General features: G+C 41.9%; 1 protein-coding gene across 1 annotated transcript in view; it reads right to left on the reverse strand.

Annotated features, from left to right (window-relative positions):
- Positions 1 to 17,542, reverse strand: part of HEPHL1 (hephaestin like 1) — a 97,116-nt gene extending 79,574 nt beyond the window's left edge. The window contains exon 1 of the mRNA XM_061202701.1: positions 17,373 to 17,542. Coding sequence (XP_061058684.1) covers positions 17,373 to 17,542 — 170 coding nt within the window. The remainder of the gene's footprint in view (positions 1 to 17,372) is intronic.
- Positions 17,543 to 19,276: the final 1,734 nt, after the last annotated feature.

The following is a 19,276-nucleotide window of genomic DNA, read 5'->3' on the forward strand; positions in this document are numbered from 1 at the left end:
ACCCAAACAGTTGTGAGGCAACTCCAGACTCCCAGCTTCCTCCAGAGTGCCCTGCACCAATTCTTCCCCTGCCTCACCCCTCCCAGTATAGGGCACACTTTCCCCCTTTGATTCCTCTCCCTCATCTGAGTCAGAACCCTGATTCAGGTATCCTTGTCCTGTCCCAGGTCCCAGCCTCAGACATCAGTATACAGAGCTATAAACCCTTAGATAGTTGGGGTTCAGTCTGTAGCTGAAGCCACATTCCCATTCTGTCCAGAGACAGACCCAGGAGCAGTGGTCCTCCTGAGGTAGACATATTTCCTGGACCAGAATATATAAAGTTTATACCCATGTATGACTGTCTCCCCATGATAGGACAAGCACTTGACAACTTACATGACTCCTGTGGATAAAGATCAAAAGGAACACCCTCCCTGCCCCTGCAGTAGGGTCTGTCTATCCCATCAGTGCATATCACACCTTTGAGAACTCTCCCAGAGTTCTCATATGCATCTCCCCTATTTCAGTCCTGTGATGAGCTTGAAAACTGTTCTGCTGACTTTCAACAAGTACAGATTGAGGACCTAAAGCATGTGAGGTGCAGGGCTAGGTGTTGCTTAGATAAAAATATGAACAAGACCCAAGGGACAAAGACAGTATTGGCTGCACAAGAGAGATGAATAAGAATTATAAGAGGAGAACAAAATGCCCTGAGAATTTAGGAGAGAGGGAGAGACGATGGGCTCTCCAAGTGGAAGGGATGGCTTGAGCAAGGGGGTGGGGGGGCGGGAGAGGAATTAGAGGTCAGTACTCAATGGGAGTAAATTGTAGTGAACTGTGAATGCTGGATTAAGGCATTAGTATATATTATATCTACAATTAATAGCCCCTGAAGATTCTTGAGCAGGGAAATTTGACCATATCTTTGTTTTGGGAAGACAATTTTGGTAGAACCCCATATCTGACTTCTCTTCATTGTACCCACCTATCTGATTTTGCCCACATGCTTCTGCTCACTTTATCAAACTCCTTCCTGAGCTTCCACCTCTGAATACCAAGCCTACATAGTTGACCAAGGCTCTGTTTACCTTCATGATTGATTTGGGGGATTTTCTTCCTTGGTGTCTGACCTGAGCTGACCTGACCTCAACTTACCTGAGCCTCCCTTTCCTGGTGGCCCAGATATGGCATCTGCTTGCCCTGTCTGATCTGGTTCTTTCTCTGGCCAACTTGGGAAGTTTCACTGTCTCTCTTTACTTCAACATCATGTTTTCCCAACTTTCCTCCCCTCCTCTTTCCTCTTTCTGGGTCCTATCTCAGCAGAGAATTCCTTTTTTTTTTTTTTTTGGCTGCGCGCTCTTCGGCTTGCAGGATCTTAGTTCCCTGAACATGGATTGAACCTGGGCCATGGCAGTGGAAGTGCTGAGTCCTAACCACTGGACTGCCAGGGAATGCCCTAGAATTCCTTTGTTGATGGAGCCATACCAGGTCTGATAGTCTCTGTATCAGCAATGGATTTCTGTTAGCTTCATTAAGCACGACAGATCAAAAAACAAAATAACAGGTATTTTCAGGGCTTCGTGTTCATCTCCTTGAAGACATTATCAAATGATCGTACACCAGTGATTCAGACACAAGCTCCCAAGCAGTTCCTGCAACAAAGCTCCCAGCAGTCTCTAGTATGAATGGTAGTTTTGCCCACCCTGCAGACTTTTCAGGATGATGGAGCCAGAGATCAACGTGCTCCTCTCCTCTGCACGCAGCCTTTCCTCCAAATAAGGTTTGAACAAATGTTTTTGCAGATATCAGTTGAAGGAGTCCCAAATTATTTATCTGCCCAGAACACCAGATTACTAGCCTGCCGAGGCACGCTCATGTGCCGACCCCACAGTGCCCTTGGTGTGGAGTCAGTATGGGGGGAGGTTCCTGGGACAAAGGAGGAAGCCGTGGTTCAGGCCCCCACAGAGAAGCCAGGGATGGGCCTGACCAGAGAAAGGCCAGTGCTCCAGGAATCACAGGGCCAGTCCTCCCAGAGGCAGCAAAGGTCTCTCTCCCCCAGATGCCAGGCTCAGCTTCCAATCCAGATAATGGAACCAAGAACACAGGAATCCTGACAAAAGGGTCAGAGAATTATAACAATGATCTTGGTAGCAAAAGCCTGGAAAGACAAATTTCTTCAGCTGGTGACTGGGAAAATAAATTATGGCACAGTCATACCACTTAGCCATACAAAAGAATTAGGTGTTTCTACAGGTAGCAAGATAGCATGATCACCAAGATGCTAAATGGTAAGAGCAAATTGCAGAACAGCATGTAAAGTATGATCCCATTTGTGTGTGTTTGTTTTTTTTTAACAATGTACATATACATGCAAAGAAAACATTTGGAAATACGGCCAGGGAAACCATAAAGTGTAGCTTCTGGGACATGGGACTGAGGCCACAGACAGGAGCAAGAAGGGACGAGAAGTTTACTATTATTCACCCTCTACCGTACTGTGGGAATGTTTTACTCTGTACCATTGTACTTACTTTCATAATAAAAACAAGCTCACATTTTATTTAGACAAGAGGGTCCAGGCTGTTTGGCTACTGAGGGGTCAAACTTCTCTTCTTGTTTGCCTTCTACCTCTGAAAACACAGCTGCCACCACAAAGTGTGCTGTGAGGGTGAGAGCTCCTTCTCCACAGAGGGGATTGGCATCCTGACCAGGGAGCACAGCACCTGCTCCGCCTCTGGTTTGACAAATCCAAGTCCACTATCTAAGCATCAGGACCGAGGTCTTGGGGACACTTGGGTCTGTGCACATGAGGTCTTCGGCCTCTGTGTATCCACTGAGCCTACCTGTGTCTGCCCAGGAGCAGGAGTTCACTTCTTCTGCTCTACAAGGCAGAAGCCTACATTTCCATGTGCAAGGGAATGGGATAAAAAGTCTGGATGCCTGACAATGGGGCTTTATGATAGAGGCTCTTGTGTTTCCCAGCCTCACTTGCAGCTTGGATGGTCATGTGACATAGTTCTAGCCAATGAGATGTAAGCATATATCACTCCCTGGTACTTCTCTGGACTCAGCTGGTAGAGACCCTTTCTGTCCTTTGCTTTTCCCATTATCCATGCCCAAAATGAAGACATGACCACTGGAGCTTTAGCAGCCATCTTGAGAGAATGAGGAAGAAGGTCACACCCTAGGGATGGTCAAGTGGAAAGCCAAAAGAACCTGGGACCCTGAAGTTGCCAACCTCTGGACTTCTTTTGTGTAAGTCAGTAAATAGACTTAAGCCAGTGTTTTTTGGGCATAAGAAAACAGTGTTTTTCTGTTAACTAGCAGCTGAATACAAGTCCTAATTGAACAGAATGTTCAGAAGAAGAAGGAAGAAGAGCAGAGGGACAACTGAGTCATCCTCAGGCTGGCTAATTAGTCCCAGAGTAGGCAGAGTTGCCTGGCTTTATACTGGTCACCCAGTAAGACAATGACAGAGCAAGGATTAGATTCAGAATCTCTGGTGTTCTCTCTAGGTTCAGCCTGAAGGGTAAAAAGCTATAATGAGATTATTCATAGGAGCTTGTCATTCCAACAGGCTCTGTGGGAGAGATGGACATCTGAGCCTCCTCACTTCTCTACTTCAGGTTCCCAGCATGTGTGTCCGTGCATGCACACACATATACCTACATGGAAATGCGTGCTGAGCAAGAGTTCCTTACCATGAGTTGTCTGGCAAAGCCACCTTAACAACAGGAGAGCATATCGGAGGGAGGGGAAGTGTTTGCTGCCTTCCTACAACACATTGCATATACTGCGTATTTTAGCACTGAGTTATATATCGACTTGTTTTGTGCATTCATGGATGTGTGTCATTCTTATCACCTAAACAGCCAATGGTCACTCCAAGAGAGACTTAGGTTTTCTAACGTAGTTGTTCCTAAATGTCCACTCACGTACCAACAATATCAGAATTATCTGAGACATTTGCCAAAAATGTCAGACCCCATTTCAGGGCAATTGAATCAGACTTTCTGCTGGCAGGACCTGTGATATCTTTATTTTTCCTCACCAAAGAGTTCCTACAACAGGGCATTCCAGTGCTTGCCCATTCTGATTTTTCTTTCCTCCCAGGAAAAGGGGAGAGCAAAGAGTTTTCACGGTTAGGTGGGGCTATGGGATTTTGGCAAATGGGCTATGAGTGGAAGTAATATGTGTCACTTCTGGACCAGGGCATTTAACTGCCATTGCAAGACTCCTCACTTCCTCTGCTGTAGGGGAAGCCTCCAATGAAGATAGTAAGATCTCAAGATCCAAGCAGCCTGGCTGCTAGTTTGTTTGGGGATGACAGCTGTCCTGGAGTCATTGGTCCACTGTGAACCAGAGTGGATGAGAAATACACCTCTGTGATATCAAGCTCCTGAGATTTGGGGCTTGTTTGCTTCTGTAGCACAACCTGACCTATTCTGACTAATACAATTCCAACGTGCATGCAAGTTTGGAAATCACATTTCTGTAGTACTTAGCATAAAAACCATAGTAACTATTTGAAACCATAAGAACTGTTTAAATCCATAGGAACTATTGAAAATGGAAAAGGTAGGGGAGAGAAGCAAGAAGAACTACAGTCCTGCAGCCTGTGGAACAAAAACCACATTCATAGAAAGATAGGCAAGATGAAAAGGCAGAGGGCTGTGTACCAGATAAAGGAACAAGATAAAACCCTAGACAAACAACTAAATGAAGTGGAGATAGGCAACCTTCCAGAAAAATAATTCAGAATAATGATAGTGAGGATAATCCAGGACCTCGGAAAAAGAATGGAGGCAAAGATTGAGAAGATGCAAGAAAAGTTTTAAAAAGACCTAGAGGAATTAAAGAACAAAGAAACAGAGATGAACAATACAATAACTGAAATGAAAAATACACTAGAAGGAATCAATAGCAGAATAACTGAGGCAGAAGAATGGATAACTGAACTGGAAGACAGAATGGTGGAATTCACTGTTGTGGAACAGAATAAAGAAAAAAGAATGAAAAGAAATGAAGACAGCCTAAGAGACCTCTGGGACAACATTAAACACAACAACATTCGCATTATGGGGTCCCAGAAGGAGATGAGAGAGAGAAAGGACCCGAGAAAATATTTGAAGAGATTATAGTCGAAAATTTCCCTACCATGGGAAAGGAAAAAGCCACCCAAGTCCAGGAAGAACAGAGAGTACCATACAGGAAGAACCCAAGGAGAAACACGCCGAGACACATAGTAATCAAATTGGCAAAAATTAAAGACAAAGAAAAATTATTGAAAGCAGCAAGGGAAAAATGACAAATAACATACAAGGGAAATCCCATAAGGTTAACAGCTGATTTCTCAGCAGAAACTCTACAAGCCAGAAGGGAGTGGCATGATATACTTAAAGTGATGAAAGGGAAAAACCTACAACCAAAATTACTCTAACCAGCAAGGATCTCATTCAGATTCGATGGAGAAATCAAAAGCTTTATGGACAAGCAAAAGCTAAGAGAATTCAGCACCACTAAACCAGCTCTACAACAAATGCTAAAGGAAATTCCCTAAGTGGGAAACACAAGAGAAGAAAAGGACCTACAAAAACAAACCCAAAACAATTAAGAAAATGGTAATAGGACACACATATCGATAATTACCTTAAACGTGAATGGATTAAATGCTCCAACCAAAAAACACAGGCTTGCTGAATGGATACAAATACAAAACCCATACATATGCTGTCTACAAGAGACCCACTTCAAACCTAGGGACACATACAGACTGAAAGTGAGGGGATGGAAAAAGATAGTCCATGCAAATGGGAATCAAAAGAAAGCTGGAGTAGCTATACTCATATCAGATAAAATAGACTTTAAAATAAAGAATGTTACAAGAGACAAGGAAGGACACTACATAATGATCAAGGGATCAATCCAAGAAGAAGATATAACAATTATAAATATATATGCACCCAACATAGGAGCACCTCAATACATAAGGCAACTGCTAACAGCTATAAAAGAGGAAATCGACAGTGACACAATAATAGTGGGGGACTTTAACACCTCACTCACACCAATGGACAGATCATCCAAACTGAAAATTAATAAGGAAACACAAGCTTTAAATGACACAATAGACCTGATAGATTTAATTGATATTTATAGGACATTCCATCCAAAAACAGAAGATTACACTTTCTTCTCAAGTGCGCATGGAATATTCTTCAGGATACATCACATCTTGGGTCACAAATCAAGCCTCAGTAAATTTAAGAAAATTGAAATCATATCAAGCATCTTTTCTGACCACAACGCTATGAGATTAGAAATCAATTACAGGGAAAAAAACCTAAAAAACACAAACACATGGAGGCTAAACTATACATTACTAAATAACTAAGAGATCACTGAAGAAATCAAAGAGGAAATCAAAAAATACCTAGAGACAACTGACAATGAAAACACAATGATCCCAAACCTAGGGGATGCAGCAAAAGCAGTTCTAAGAGGGAAGTTTATAGCCATACAAGGCTACCTCAAGAAACAAGAAAAATCTCAAATAAACAGTCTAACCTTACACCTAAAGGAACTAGAGAAAGAAGAACAAACAAAACCCAAAGTTAGCAGAAGGAAAGAAATCATAACGATCACAGCAGAAATAAATGAAATAGAAACAAAGAAAACAATAGCAAAGATCAATAAAACTAAAAGCTGGTTCTTTGAGAAGATAAACAAAATTGATAAACCATTAGCCAGACTCATCAAGAAAAAGAGGGAGAGGATTCAAATCAATAAAATTAGAAATGAAAAAGGAGAAGTTACCACAGACACCGCAGAGATTCAAAGCATCCTAAGAGACTACTACAGGCAACTCTATGCCAATAAAATGGACAACCTGGAAGAAACGGACAAATTCTTAGAAAGGTATAACTGCCCCAGACTGAACCAGGAAGAAGTAGAAAATATGAACAGACCAATCACAAGTAATGAAATTGAAACTGTGATTAAAAATCTTCCCACAAAAAAAAGTCCAGGACCAGATTGCTTCACAGGTGAATTCTATCAAACATTTAGAGAAGAGCTAACACCCATCCTTCTCAAATTCTTCCAGAAACTTGCAGAGGAAGGAACACTCCCAAACTTATTCTATGAGGCCACCATCACCCTGATACCAAAACCAGACAAAGATACTACAAAAAAAGAAAATTACAGACCAATATCACTGATGAATATAGATGCAAAAATCCTCAACAAAATACTAGCAAACAGAATCCAATAACACATTAAAAGGATCATACACCATGATCAAGTGGGATTTATCCCAGGGGTGCAAGGATTCGTCAATATATGCAAATCAATCAATGTGATACACCATAGTAACAAATTGAAGGATGAAAACCATATGATCATCTCAATAGATGCAGAAAAAGCATTTGACAAAATTCAACACCCATTTATGATAAAAACTCTCCAGAAAGTGGGCATAGAGGGAACCTACCTCAACATAATAAAGGCCATATACAACAAACCCACAGCAAACATCATTCTCAATGGTGAAAAACTGAAAGCATTTCCTCTAAGATCAGGAGCAAGACAAGGATGTCCACTCTCACCACTATTATTCAACATAGTTGTGGAAGTCTTAGCCACGGCAATCAGAGAAGAAAAAGAAATAAAAGGAATACAAATTGGAAAAGAAGAAGTAAAACTGTCACTGTTTGCAGATGACATGATACTATATGTAGAGAACCCTAAAGATGCCACCAGAAAACTACTAGAGTTAATCAATGAATTTGGTAAAGTCGCAGGATACAAAATTAATGCACAGAAATCTCTTGCATTCCTATACACTAATGATGAAAAATCTGAAAGAGAAATTAAGGAAACATTCCCATTTACCACTGCAACAAAAAGAATAAAATACCTAGGAATAAACCTACCTAGGGAGACAAAAGACCTGTATGCAGAAAACTATAGAACACTGATGAAAGAAATTAAAGATGATACCAACAGATGGAGAGATATACCATGTTCTTCAATTGGAAGAATCAATATTGTGAAAATGACTATACTACCCAAAGCAGTCTACAGATTCAATGCAATCCCTATCAAATTACCAACGGCATTTTCTATGGAACTAGAACAAAAAATCTTAAAATTTGTATGGAGACACAAAAGACCCCGAATAGCAAGAGCAGTCTTGAGGGAAAAAAACGGAGCTAGAGGAATCAGACTCCCTGACTTCAGACTATACTACAAGGCTACAGTAATCAAGACAACATGGTACTGGCACAAAAACAGAAACATAGATCAATGGAACAAGATAGAAAGCCCAGAGATAAACCCACGCACCTATGGTCAACTAATCTATGACAAAGGAGACAAAGATATACAATGGAGAAAAGACAGTCTCTTCAATAAGTGGTGCTGGGAAAACTGGACAGCTACATGTAAAAGAATGAAATTAGAACACTCCCTAACACCATACACAATAATAAACTCAAAATGGATTAGAAACCTAAATGTAAGACTGGACACTATAAAACTCTTAGAGGAAAACATAGGAAGAACACTCTTTGACATAAATCACAGCAATATCTTTTTTGATCCACCTCCTAGAGTAATGGAAATAAAAACAAAAATAAACAAATGGGACTTAATGAAACTTCAAATCTTTTGCAGAGCAAAGGAAACCATAAACAAGACGAAAAGACAACCCTCAAAATGGGAGAAAATATTTGCAAACGAATCAACGGACAAAGCATTAATCTCCAAAATATATAAACAGCTCATGCAACTCAATATTAAAGAAACAAACAACCCAATCCAAAAATGGGCAGAAGACCTAAATAGACATTTCTCCAAAGAAGACATACAGATGGCCAAGAAGCACATGAAAAGCTGCTCAACATCACTAATCATTAGCGAAATGCAAATCAAAACTACAATGAGGTATCACCTCACACCAGTTAGAATGGGCATCATCAGAAAATCTACAAACAACAAATGCTGGAGAGGGTGTGGAGAAAAGGGAACCCTCTTGCACTGTTGGTGGGAATGTAAATTGATACAGCCACTATGGAGAACAGTATGGAGGTTCCTTAAAAAACTAAAAATAGAATTACCATCTGACCCAGCAATCCCACTACTGGGCATATACCCAGAAAAAAACCATAATTCAAAAGACACATGCACCCCAATGTTCATTGCAGCACTATTTACAATAGCCAGGTCATGGAAGCAACCTAAATGCCCATCGACAGATGAATGGATAAAGAAGATGTGGTACATGTATACAATGGAATATTACTCAGTCATAAAAAGGAACGAAACTGGGTCATTTGTAGAGACGTGGATGGATCTAGAGACTGTCATACAGAGTGAAGTAAGTCAGAAACAGAAAAACAAATAACGTATATTAACGCATATATGTGGAACCTAGAAAAATGGTGCAGAGGAACCGGTTTGCAGGACAGAAATTGAGACACAGGTGTAGAGAACAAACGTATGGACACTAGGGAGGGAAAAGCGGCGGGGGGTGGGAGTGGTGGTGTGAAAAAAAAAAAAAAGAAAAGGTAGGGGAGGGGTGGAAGTAAGAGAAAGTCTTTTCAGTGTCTATGCAGCAAACCACCCCTAGCAATACATAATACATATGTAACAATAGGACAGAAGCTCCAGCTCTTATGAGTCTTAGAAGACGCAAATCTTGCCCAAAGAACAAAGCAAGTGGGTGACTTCAAGGAGCCATCCACAGGTAGCAGCCTCCAGTTTAGCTTGAGTGCACTCATTAGAATGTCCAAGTTGTTGGGTTGTATATTGTATTTATAGTGTAGCTGCAGGGTGACCCCACTCTGAGTGACTGAGTAATCACCACGACTCAGATTCATCCTCAACCTACATTCCAACATTTTGACTCAAGCTGAGGACGTGTCTGTTTCCTGCTGTGAAGGAATCCAGTGGGGTTGGGAAGTGTCCCATTAGCTACTGTTTTAAAGACAAAACGTTTACATTGCCAAGGCCAGGGGCAATACCGTGAAGGGAGACACCTTCCAAAGGCAGGCGAGATCAACCACTGTCAGAACGAACCTGCCTGTGGAAGTCCTCTAACCAGTGCAGAGGTGGGTTGCCAGTTTAGATTCCGAGGCATTTGTAGCTCACTGGGGCTGTGCAGCTCACCAGCACCTCCATTCCCCACAACCTGGATCTTTTAGTGGGATTTTTTTCCCTTCCATTCAACCATCGAGCAGTTGTTGAACCTCTACTGTATATGGGACATTAAATTAGAAACTGGAGTCAAGATGTATAATTCTCAGTCCCTGTATTCAAGAGATTTCCCATCTGGTTGGGAAGACAAAACATATGCATTGGTGAATAAATAGCAACACCGAGTTTTCTATATTAAGGGACAACTAGCCGTATAGAGCCCAAATGTCTGAGTGTGTGTTGGGGGGATACAGGATGAAGATGAGTTGCAAAGTAACATCAGCAGAGAGTGTGGTCAGAGCAAACATGTGAGATCATATAGTCACAATAAGGACAAGTGGTGTTGTCTGAGCTTGAGATGGGCTGAGGTTCACCAGTGAGAAAACAGGACTAGAATGGGACAAGTGCCACGTGGCAAAAGGAAGGGTGAAGATGGCAGTTTTGAGTTGCAGCTCTGGGCACAGCCACGCCCTTCTTAATCAGATAAATAGTTTTTGAAGCTATCCCATCCAGTGATGCGCTCCTCTACACCTTGCTCACCCTGGTTTCCCCCTGGCATCCCCTAAGTCTTGAGTTCCCCCTTCTCCCACTTCATTTCCACAGAAGCCCCCCAGGCGCCAAATACACACAGTAAAGGGAAAAGAGAATGAGCTTGAATTCCAATGCCCGCCTTGACATTGTGAGGTCCTGGGGAAGTGACTTAAATTCTCTGAACCCCAGTTTCCTCGGCTGTAAACCGCTGACCATGGCAGAGCCACTGTGAGGGGTAAATGAGATGTGGAGCCCCACGTACAGTGTCTGGGAGAGTGAGTGCTCAATCAATGGGAGTCAGGGGAGTTATGATCGTTTCTGGCAAAACTCTAACTAGAAAAGAGGAAAATGTGACCATCTGAGGTCTCTTTCCCATGGATATCCTGCTCTCCAGAGAACCCCTCAAGACAGAAGGGCTAGCATGAAGACAAATGTTTCCTGAGTGCTAACCCAGTGCCTGGCACCACATCTGAGCATTTATGTATCTCCTGATACCCACCCTACGGTGGGCTGATGATGGCTTCCAAAGATAAATTGACATCCTAATCCCATTATTTGGAGAAAGGGTCCTTGCCGATGTAATTAAGTTAAGGATTTTGAGATGAGGAGATGATCCTGGATAATCCATATGAGTCCTAAATGCCAGCAAAAGTGTTCTCATAAGGAGGAGATAAGACACGCACAGAGGAGAAGGTGATATGAAGATGGAGGCAGAGATTGGAGTGATGCCACCACAAGCCAAGAATTGCCAGCAGCCCCCAGAAGCTGAAAGAGGCAATGAGTGGATTCTCCCTTAGAGCCTCCAGAGGGAGTGTGGCCCTGCCAACACCTTCATTTCAGACTTCTGATCTCCAGGACTGGGTGAGAATAAATTTCTCTTCTTTTAAGCCACCTAATTTGTGGTAATCTGTGCCAGCAGCCACAGAAGATGAATATACCATGCCACCCATGCAAGGACTGTCATTATCCCCATCTCACTAATGAGAAAATTGAGGCAAAAAAAAAAAAAAAAAGAAGACTCAACTACTTGCCTAGTAAATGGAGTAAGAATTCTAAGCTTCTCAGCTGATGCCAGAGCTCCACACTCACCAGGAGGCAAGGTTGCCTTGGCATCTTGTTAGACCACTTGGGCTACACTTGGCTAAGGAAAACTTCCCTGGGTCTCCTGGTCCCCCTGAACAGGGCAGGAGATCTGTCACTCCTATGCATGGCAGGGAAAGCTTTAATGACAATGCCTGGAACATAGTAAGGACTCAAGGACAGCTATTCTTTTGTCTTTGAGTTCTCTCAAACCCCACAGACCTTGGTGTCCCACTATCCAGAGGTGAGAAAGGGAAGAGGGGGACTAAGATGTTGTTCATGAAGGATGGGGAAAAGGGAGAATTAGGGAGGGGAAGGTGGCAGGGACTGCCAGCTGCCTTATATTCTTGCTCTTTCTTTCTTAGTAACAGAATCAAACCCTGCTTTTATTCAGGCTAAAAAGCACAAAACTAAAAGACTATATTTCCAAGCCCTCTTTGTGTCTTTGAGTATCCAATGAGATGTAAGTAGAATTGCTTGGGTGGGGTTTTCATGAGAGCCCTTTAAAGGGCTGATGCAGCAGGAATTATGGCCCTTCTACCTTTCCCCTTTCTCTCTTCCTTCTTGGATAACAGGCATGAGGGCTGAGTCCTAGCAGCCATTTTGTGACCATAAGCTTCCTTGAGGAGTAAAGTCGCATGCTAAGGATGGTGGGTCAGAAATATAGAAGGCCTCTGAAATCCTATCATGCCAGCTGTCCCACCAGCCTTAGACTGGCCACCTCTGCATTTCTTTCATAAGAGTATATCAAACCCTAATTTATTTAAGCCACTCTAGTCTTGTCTTTACTGGCAGCCAAAAGCAATCACTAACTGATATAGTAACCCCAAGAGATTCACAAGGCATCAGGCCCAACACATGATTTTTTCTGCTGATAAGATAGAAGTTGAGATTTGAAAGTCATCATCTGTCTAAGACCAAGCGCTAAAGAGGTGAGATCCTTCTCTTTATTTCAAAGCTTATAAAAGCCTTTCTCTTCCTCCACCTGCTTCCCTTCAGTTGGCTCTTCTTTCAGGTAAACATACAGGGCCTTCCCCATCCTAGGGCCTGCTCATAGGGGGTGTTCAAAACCCTTTGCCATTAACTGGGCTGACACAGTGATATGGTTGGGTAAACTCCCTTAACAGACCCTAACTTGGGGTTTGAGCAGTCATCAGTTTCACTCGTGTCCAAGTATGGTTCTGCCCATGAGTTAGCACCCACGAAAACCCCTGCATTTCACTGGGAAGAAAAAAAACCTGCATGTGTCTTGGTGGCCTAAGGAGATCTTGGTGAGAATTGTAACTTTAAATAAGGTGATCCACTCTGGTTCCATTAAAGACCAGGCTTTATCACTGAAGCACAGTCACACCTTAATTAAGCACTTTAGGAGCAGGACTGGCAAGAGTGAATCAAATGCTAAAACACCATCCCCAGGCAAGTCAAAGGAGCCCTGTGTCCCCATTAAGCCCAATGGTGAAGAGGAGGAATATATTCTTCAGGAGAAAAATTTTCTAAATAGAATGTAACTCCTAAATCCTATACTTTCTAGGAAACATCCATGCTTATAGTCTCAATTATGTTTTTGACCCCTATGATCAAGAAAAGGTACCAAGTTGGAAAGTTAAATGGCACCATCTGATGGCTATCATATCTTGGTGAAATGATTTCAATTTATTTCTTATCTCATCCTTGTGAATCAGGATTTATTAGGCTCTTGGCACTGCCTAATTTCGGTTTCCAAGATTTTTTACATCACTGAAACTTTGGCACTCACCTTTCTTTCCCCCTAATTTTTTCCCATTCCCCTTATTCAAAGATAATGCAACCAGAACAACTAGATTGATTGACAGTGATTAGTTCTTACTTTAATGATTCCAAATGACTGGCCTTGCTCAGTCCTCCATGGGTCACTGTCACTGACAAACTCTGTGTAGGGAAGGGGGGTTATTTTACATATGCTGGGCCTTCCTCTCCACCAACAGAGCACTCATCCTCCAGCTGCAGAGGTGACTGGTGTACATCAAACCACTAGAGAGCAAAGCAGGGAGAAGGAAACACTGTGTCCAAGGCCAGATAAAGACACCAGATAAAGCTCCATGAGGGGTTGGGAAGGAAGCTGATCAGAATAAGTCAGGGCTGTGGGGAAAAGCTCTGTGGGTGAAGTGAAGAACTGGAGACCGTTCTTAAAGAATAGGGAAAAAATGAATGGGTAAATAAAAATATAGAATACTTCAAAAATTGTCACATATCCCCACTCTCGGGCTTTCTTCAACTCTGATTTCTAGGCTGAACATTTGCAAATCATCTCTCTCCTTGCATTGCAAAAAATCTTTCTAGAACTGGCGAGTAAGGTAAGATGTTTTTCATTTAGTTTTGAAAATTATGTCTAATGCCTTGGAATTATACTTCTCAAGTGACTTTAAGGATTGTGTTTCAACTACCTTGTTATACAAAGTAAGGAAATTGATGTTCAGAGAGATTATGTGACATGTTCAAGGTTACACAGCAGGTTGGGGGCAGAGCAAGGACTAGAAGTCAGGTCTCCTGGTTTCTAGTCTAGGCTCTTTCCACTCATAATGGAATACTAGGTACCCGGCTGTCATGGACTTCTAAATATTGGGCATTTTCTGGGTGTGAATATCTAACCAGCAGAGAGTCCTCAGAAGTGCTGTCTACTCATCCTGCAGAAGCTAAGAGGCATGGTCACATCACCCAAGATGATTCCTTGCTCTGGGGGAAATGGCACAATGCAGAACACACATACTGAACTCCATACTTGTCCCATAATCGTGACATCTTCACATATGTCACCTGTGGCACCCATGACACTTGTGAATCATGGCACCTGAGACATGTGTCCTGTGGTCTTCAAGCAAGAGTCAGCAGCCAACCACAACTGTACCTTCTTAGAAACTTGCCCTGAGCCACTGGCCACATGAGTAGCACTTCCTGGCACGATTGCTGCTAAAAGCCAGCACGCATCACATCCTCACTCAGGCTCCCTTTTAAGAGTCAGGAGTCTGCCCCACATAAACATTGCTCCTTGACATGCCAGAAGGGAACCCTTGGGGACCTTGGCATTCCAGGTATGACATCTAGTATGCCAGCTTCTCCTAAAGGGCAGGAGTCCTCCTCTATGGAACCACAGCATTTGTTAAACCACCTTACTCTAATCTGATGACAAACTGTGTTTTAGTCATGCCTATTCTCTTTTTTTTTTCCTTTTCTTTCTCACCATAACTATTTTCATACATTTTATTGTAATTTCTTCAAAGCACCATCTTCTGGCTGAAACGATCAACAGAGATCCCCTAACTTCTTCCTGCACCCATCCTTGTGGAAATAGCATTTTAGTACTTGAGTATTTAAAGTACTTTGGGTTTTTAAACAAACTCCCAGACATAGAAAACAAACTATGGGTACCAAAGGGGAAAGGTGGGGCAGGGGGAGGGATAAATTGGGAGTTTGGGATTAATATATACACACTACTATATTTAAAATAGATAACCAACAAGGACCTACTGTATAGCACAGGGAACTCTGCTCAATATTCTGTAATAACCTAAACGGGAAAAGAATTTGAAAAAGAATAGACATCTGTATACGTATAACTGAATCACCTTGCTATACACCTGAAACTAACACAACATTGTAAATCAACTATAGTCCAATATAAAATAAAAATTAAAAAATAAATAAAGTACTTTGGGTTTTTGAACGAACCTAGGTAACTGGTTTGGTCACTGACACCAGTGATCATTTTCAGTGTCTTTCTGGAAAGAGTGACAAGTGAGACTAAACCTGCCCTTGGTAAAGAATTGGGTCTTTCTAGAAAGTTCTTATTAATGGAATCCTTGACTTCCCTCAAAGTTGAGTTTAATTCAATGGGAAAGGATCACCTTTGCCAGGAAAAGTTTGCATCGTGAAAAAATATTGGCTCTGAAGTCAAAGCAATGTGAGTTTGGTGCTGCCTTTTACATTGTAAACAAGTACTTGACTTCAGAGCCTCAGTTCCTTGTTTGTAGAGTGGGAATAATAACATCTGCAAGCGGTAATGAATTAAAAGTCTCTGGTACAATCACTGGGTCAGAGTAAATGCTACCAAACAGCTATACTGGCATGGGCATTTTAGGAGAAAGATAGAATTCTGTGCATATGGAAATGTGTCCAACATCACATTGAGCTTAAAGACTACACTCACTACCCTCAATGCACACATCTTGAATATTTTCCCATCCAAAAGCTGCTCACAATGATCATTTTTCTATTGATGCCTTTTTGAGGACAGCAGAGCTCTATTTTCAGGGAAAGCCCCTGGCAGTTAGGGGAGTCTTTCAACCCCATATCCATTTGTTGCAGTACAAACTACCACCATCAATTGTCAGCAAATGTGAGATTGAAAGAAGTCAAGAGCATTCTCTGGAAATAGCCCCTGGACATTAAATTTCCTGGTACAAAGCTTAAGGAAAAGTCTTTCTTGGTAGCCTGGCTGGTATGAGCATCATCCTTTTTGAATAAACAAAACATGACTATGCCTCTTTTGTGTTATTAGATAACCTGGAAGCCGTGTGTCCAAGCCAACTAGGTCTTTGGTCTTTCCCTAGGGCAGGGGGATCTGGCTTTTAAAGACCTATTGGCAGACCCCATGAATCTTAGCAACTAACCTCATCTTTAAAAAATGGAACTTGGATTTGAATGCACTGGGCTCTGCCTATCAAGAAAGGAACAAGCATCCGAATATATGACTATTTGCCAAAACATCTCAAAAGATGTTCTAAGAACTACAACGTTGAAAATATGCACGACAGCTTCTGGAGCCAGAAGGTGATTTCAGAGGGAACTCCAGGGAGCAAATGAGAGATTTAAGACACAGCACTCTGGGAGGAGGAGGGGTAACAAGCACTATTTTCTGCAAAAATAAAAAGTCAGGGACATAGAAGACTGCAGCATCATCTCACCCAGCTATGCCCTGGGCTCTGGAGATAAATATTGCCCTCAGATTGAATGAGTTGGGGCTGGAACAAACCTCTCACGAGCAAAATAAAGCCATTTCTAAGTGGACTCAAGGAAACTCTTAAAATACCAGCCGAATCTATTATAACTGTCCCCCCTTTTTAAACGTTACAAAACAAAATGTAACTACCTAGACCATACTTGTCTCTAATTATGATGTTTCCTTCCAAAAATAAAAACTAAGAAAACACTATGTGTTTTAACTGAAGAATTCTTGAAATTTCTCAAATTTTTATCCCAAGTTTTAACTTTTTTTTTTTTTTTTTTAACACAGTGAGTCCAGAACCCCTGGAAGTTCTTAGTGATACCTAGTGAAACTTGTCCATATAGAGAGTAAGCCATTATTCAAAATACATGGTTTTGTATATGGCTCTTCACAGACGAGGCTGTGAATAGATGGAGCTAAGAATGTCTCTTCCAAATTACACACTCGTCCATGCAAGGGCTCTCCAAGCAAACACAAAACCTCTCCTGTTGATTTAGGTCAACTCACCCCCACTGTAGCCACCCAAGGAATACAACCTTCCCCAAGCAGAGTCAAAAAGGAGCCAAACCTGGGAGTCTATCGGGACCCCAGTTTCACTCACTTGTCTTCTGCGAAACTTTTCCCAGTAATAACGTTCTTCCCTTGGGGTACATAGTTCCAGTATTCTTCCACAATCCCAATGTGGTATGTTCTGGTAACTGCGCCAACTATCCCAGACAGACCCAGGAATGTAAGGAGAAGGATGCAGCCAGCTGGCCACTTCTGAGGCATTTGTGGATGTAACTCAGGCAAGCAGCCTGCACAGGAGGCAACCCTGCCTGTCCCTCCCCCTCACTCAGAGCTAGTTATAAATAAGGAATGGACAAGGTTCAGCTCCTCCTACTTAGGTAGTTTGGGGTTGGGACAGAGGCTGACAACTTGTATAAGCAGAGCAAGCTCAGTGGGGTAGGTGCTATGATGACAAAGCTTTTGCCAGTCATCCAAGTAATGTAACTGGCTTGTTTATTTACTGTCCAAACCAAACAGACTGGTTTCTGTAAGGTTTTGTTCTCTGCTCTGACATTAGTCTTTCATCTTTGCCAGGAATGTCAGCACAAAAAGTTGGGCTGATGGCTTCCCCCTGCTTTCTCTTTTTTTCACTACACCTATTACAGGAACATATTAAAATTGGAAAACTGGGTGGGTCTGTGTGGAGCATCAGGAAATAATTCCAAGCATTAAAGAAGACTTCTTCTCTTTCAAAAAGGCAGAGGGAGTGATGTAATCACCCTCCACCTTCTCCAACTTGTTTCATGAGGCTACATGAAACAATCAACTCACATCATAAAGTGTATAACAACATTGTAAAACCTCGCTAATTCTCCATTGCTCATGCACCATCTTCCCCAGATGCTTTCAAATCCCATCAGCAAAAATGAGGCACTCAATCGCCCAGTTCAGCCAAAATTTTAGAGGCCATCACCCCCAAGGACAGGGAGCTGCCTTTCTTAGAATGAATGAAAATAATAAGGAAGAAGTACCCTTCAGGCACATGAAGACAAAATTCAGTAGCAGGTCTTTGGGTCAAAAAGGTGAAGGGATGCTTATTCTTCTATTTATTCTAATCTGTGACCTAGACTCTCCGTGTTGAAAGAGACCTCATCCAACCCTGGAAGAGAGCCAATCTGATTCCCATGCAGAGTTGCTCTTGAGGCAGCAGCCATGGAATGAAGGAGACAGCCTCCTGGCTGGGCTTTGAGGTTAGACAGACCTGCGTCTGAATCTAGTCCTATCAGTTACTAATTTAGTGGCACTGAAGAATAACTTGACCTCGCTAAGTCTGGGTTTGTAAAATGGGGATGGAGGGATTGTTAAGAAAATTTAAAGGATGATATAGGAGCAAATCTAGATGAGTTTGGGCTTGACAACTTTTTAGATAAAACAACAAAGACATGATCCATGAAAGAAATAGTTGATAAGCTGGACTTCAAAAATAAATTTCTGCTCTGTGAGAGACACTGTCAAAAGAATGAGAAGAAAAGCCACAGACTGGGAGAAAATACTTGCAAAATACACATCTGATAAAGAACTGTTATCCAAAGTATACAAGTAACTCTTAAAACTCAACAATAAGAAAACAAACAACCTGATTAAAAAATGGGCAAAAGACCTCAACAGACACCTGGTCAAAGAAGATATACGGTTGGAAAATCAACATATGAAAAGATGCTCCACATCATATGTCATTAGGGAAATGCAAATTAAAATGACAATGAGATATTACTACACACCTATCAGAATGGCCAAAATCTGGAACACTGAAAACACCGAACGTTGGTGAGGATGTGGAGCACTAGGAACTCTCATTCATTGTTGGTAGGAATGCAAAATGGTACAGCCATGTCAGGACCCAGATTGCCAGTTTATTATAAAACTAAACGTACAGTGCACATTAAATATCTTACAATTTTATTTGTCAACTATACCTCAGTAAAACTTTTTTAAAAACCCTAAAATTTTGCCATA

This window comes from Eubalaena glacialis, chromosome 10 (assembly GCF_028564815.1).
Source record: "Eubalaena glacialis isolate mEubGla1 chromosome 10, mEubGla1.1.hap2.+ XY, whole genome shotgun sequence".
Lineage (NCBI taxonomy): Eukaryota > Metazoa > Chordata > Mammalia > Artiodactyla > Balaenidae > Eubalaena > Eubalaena glacialis.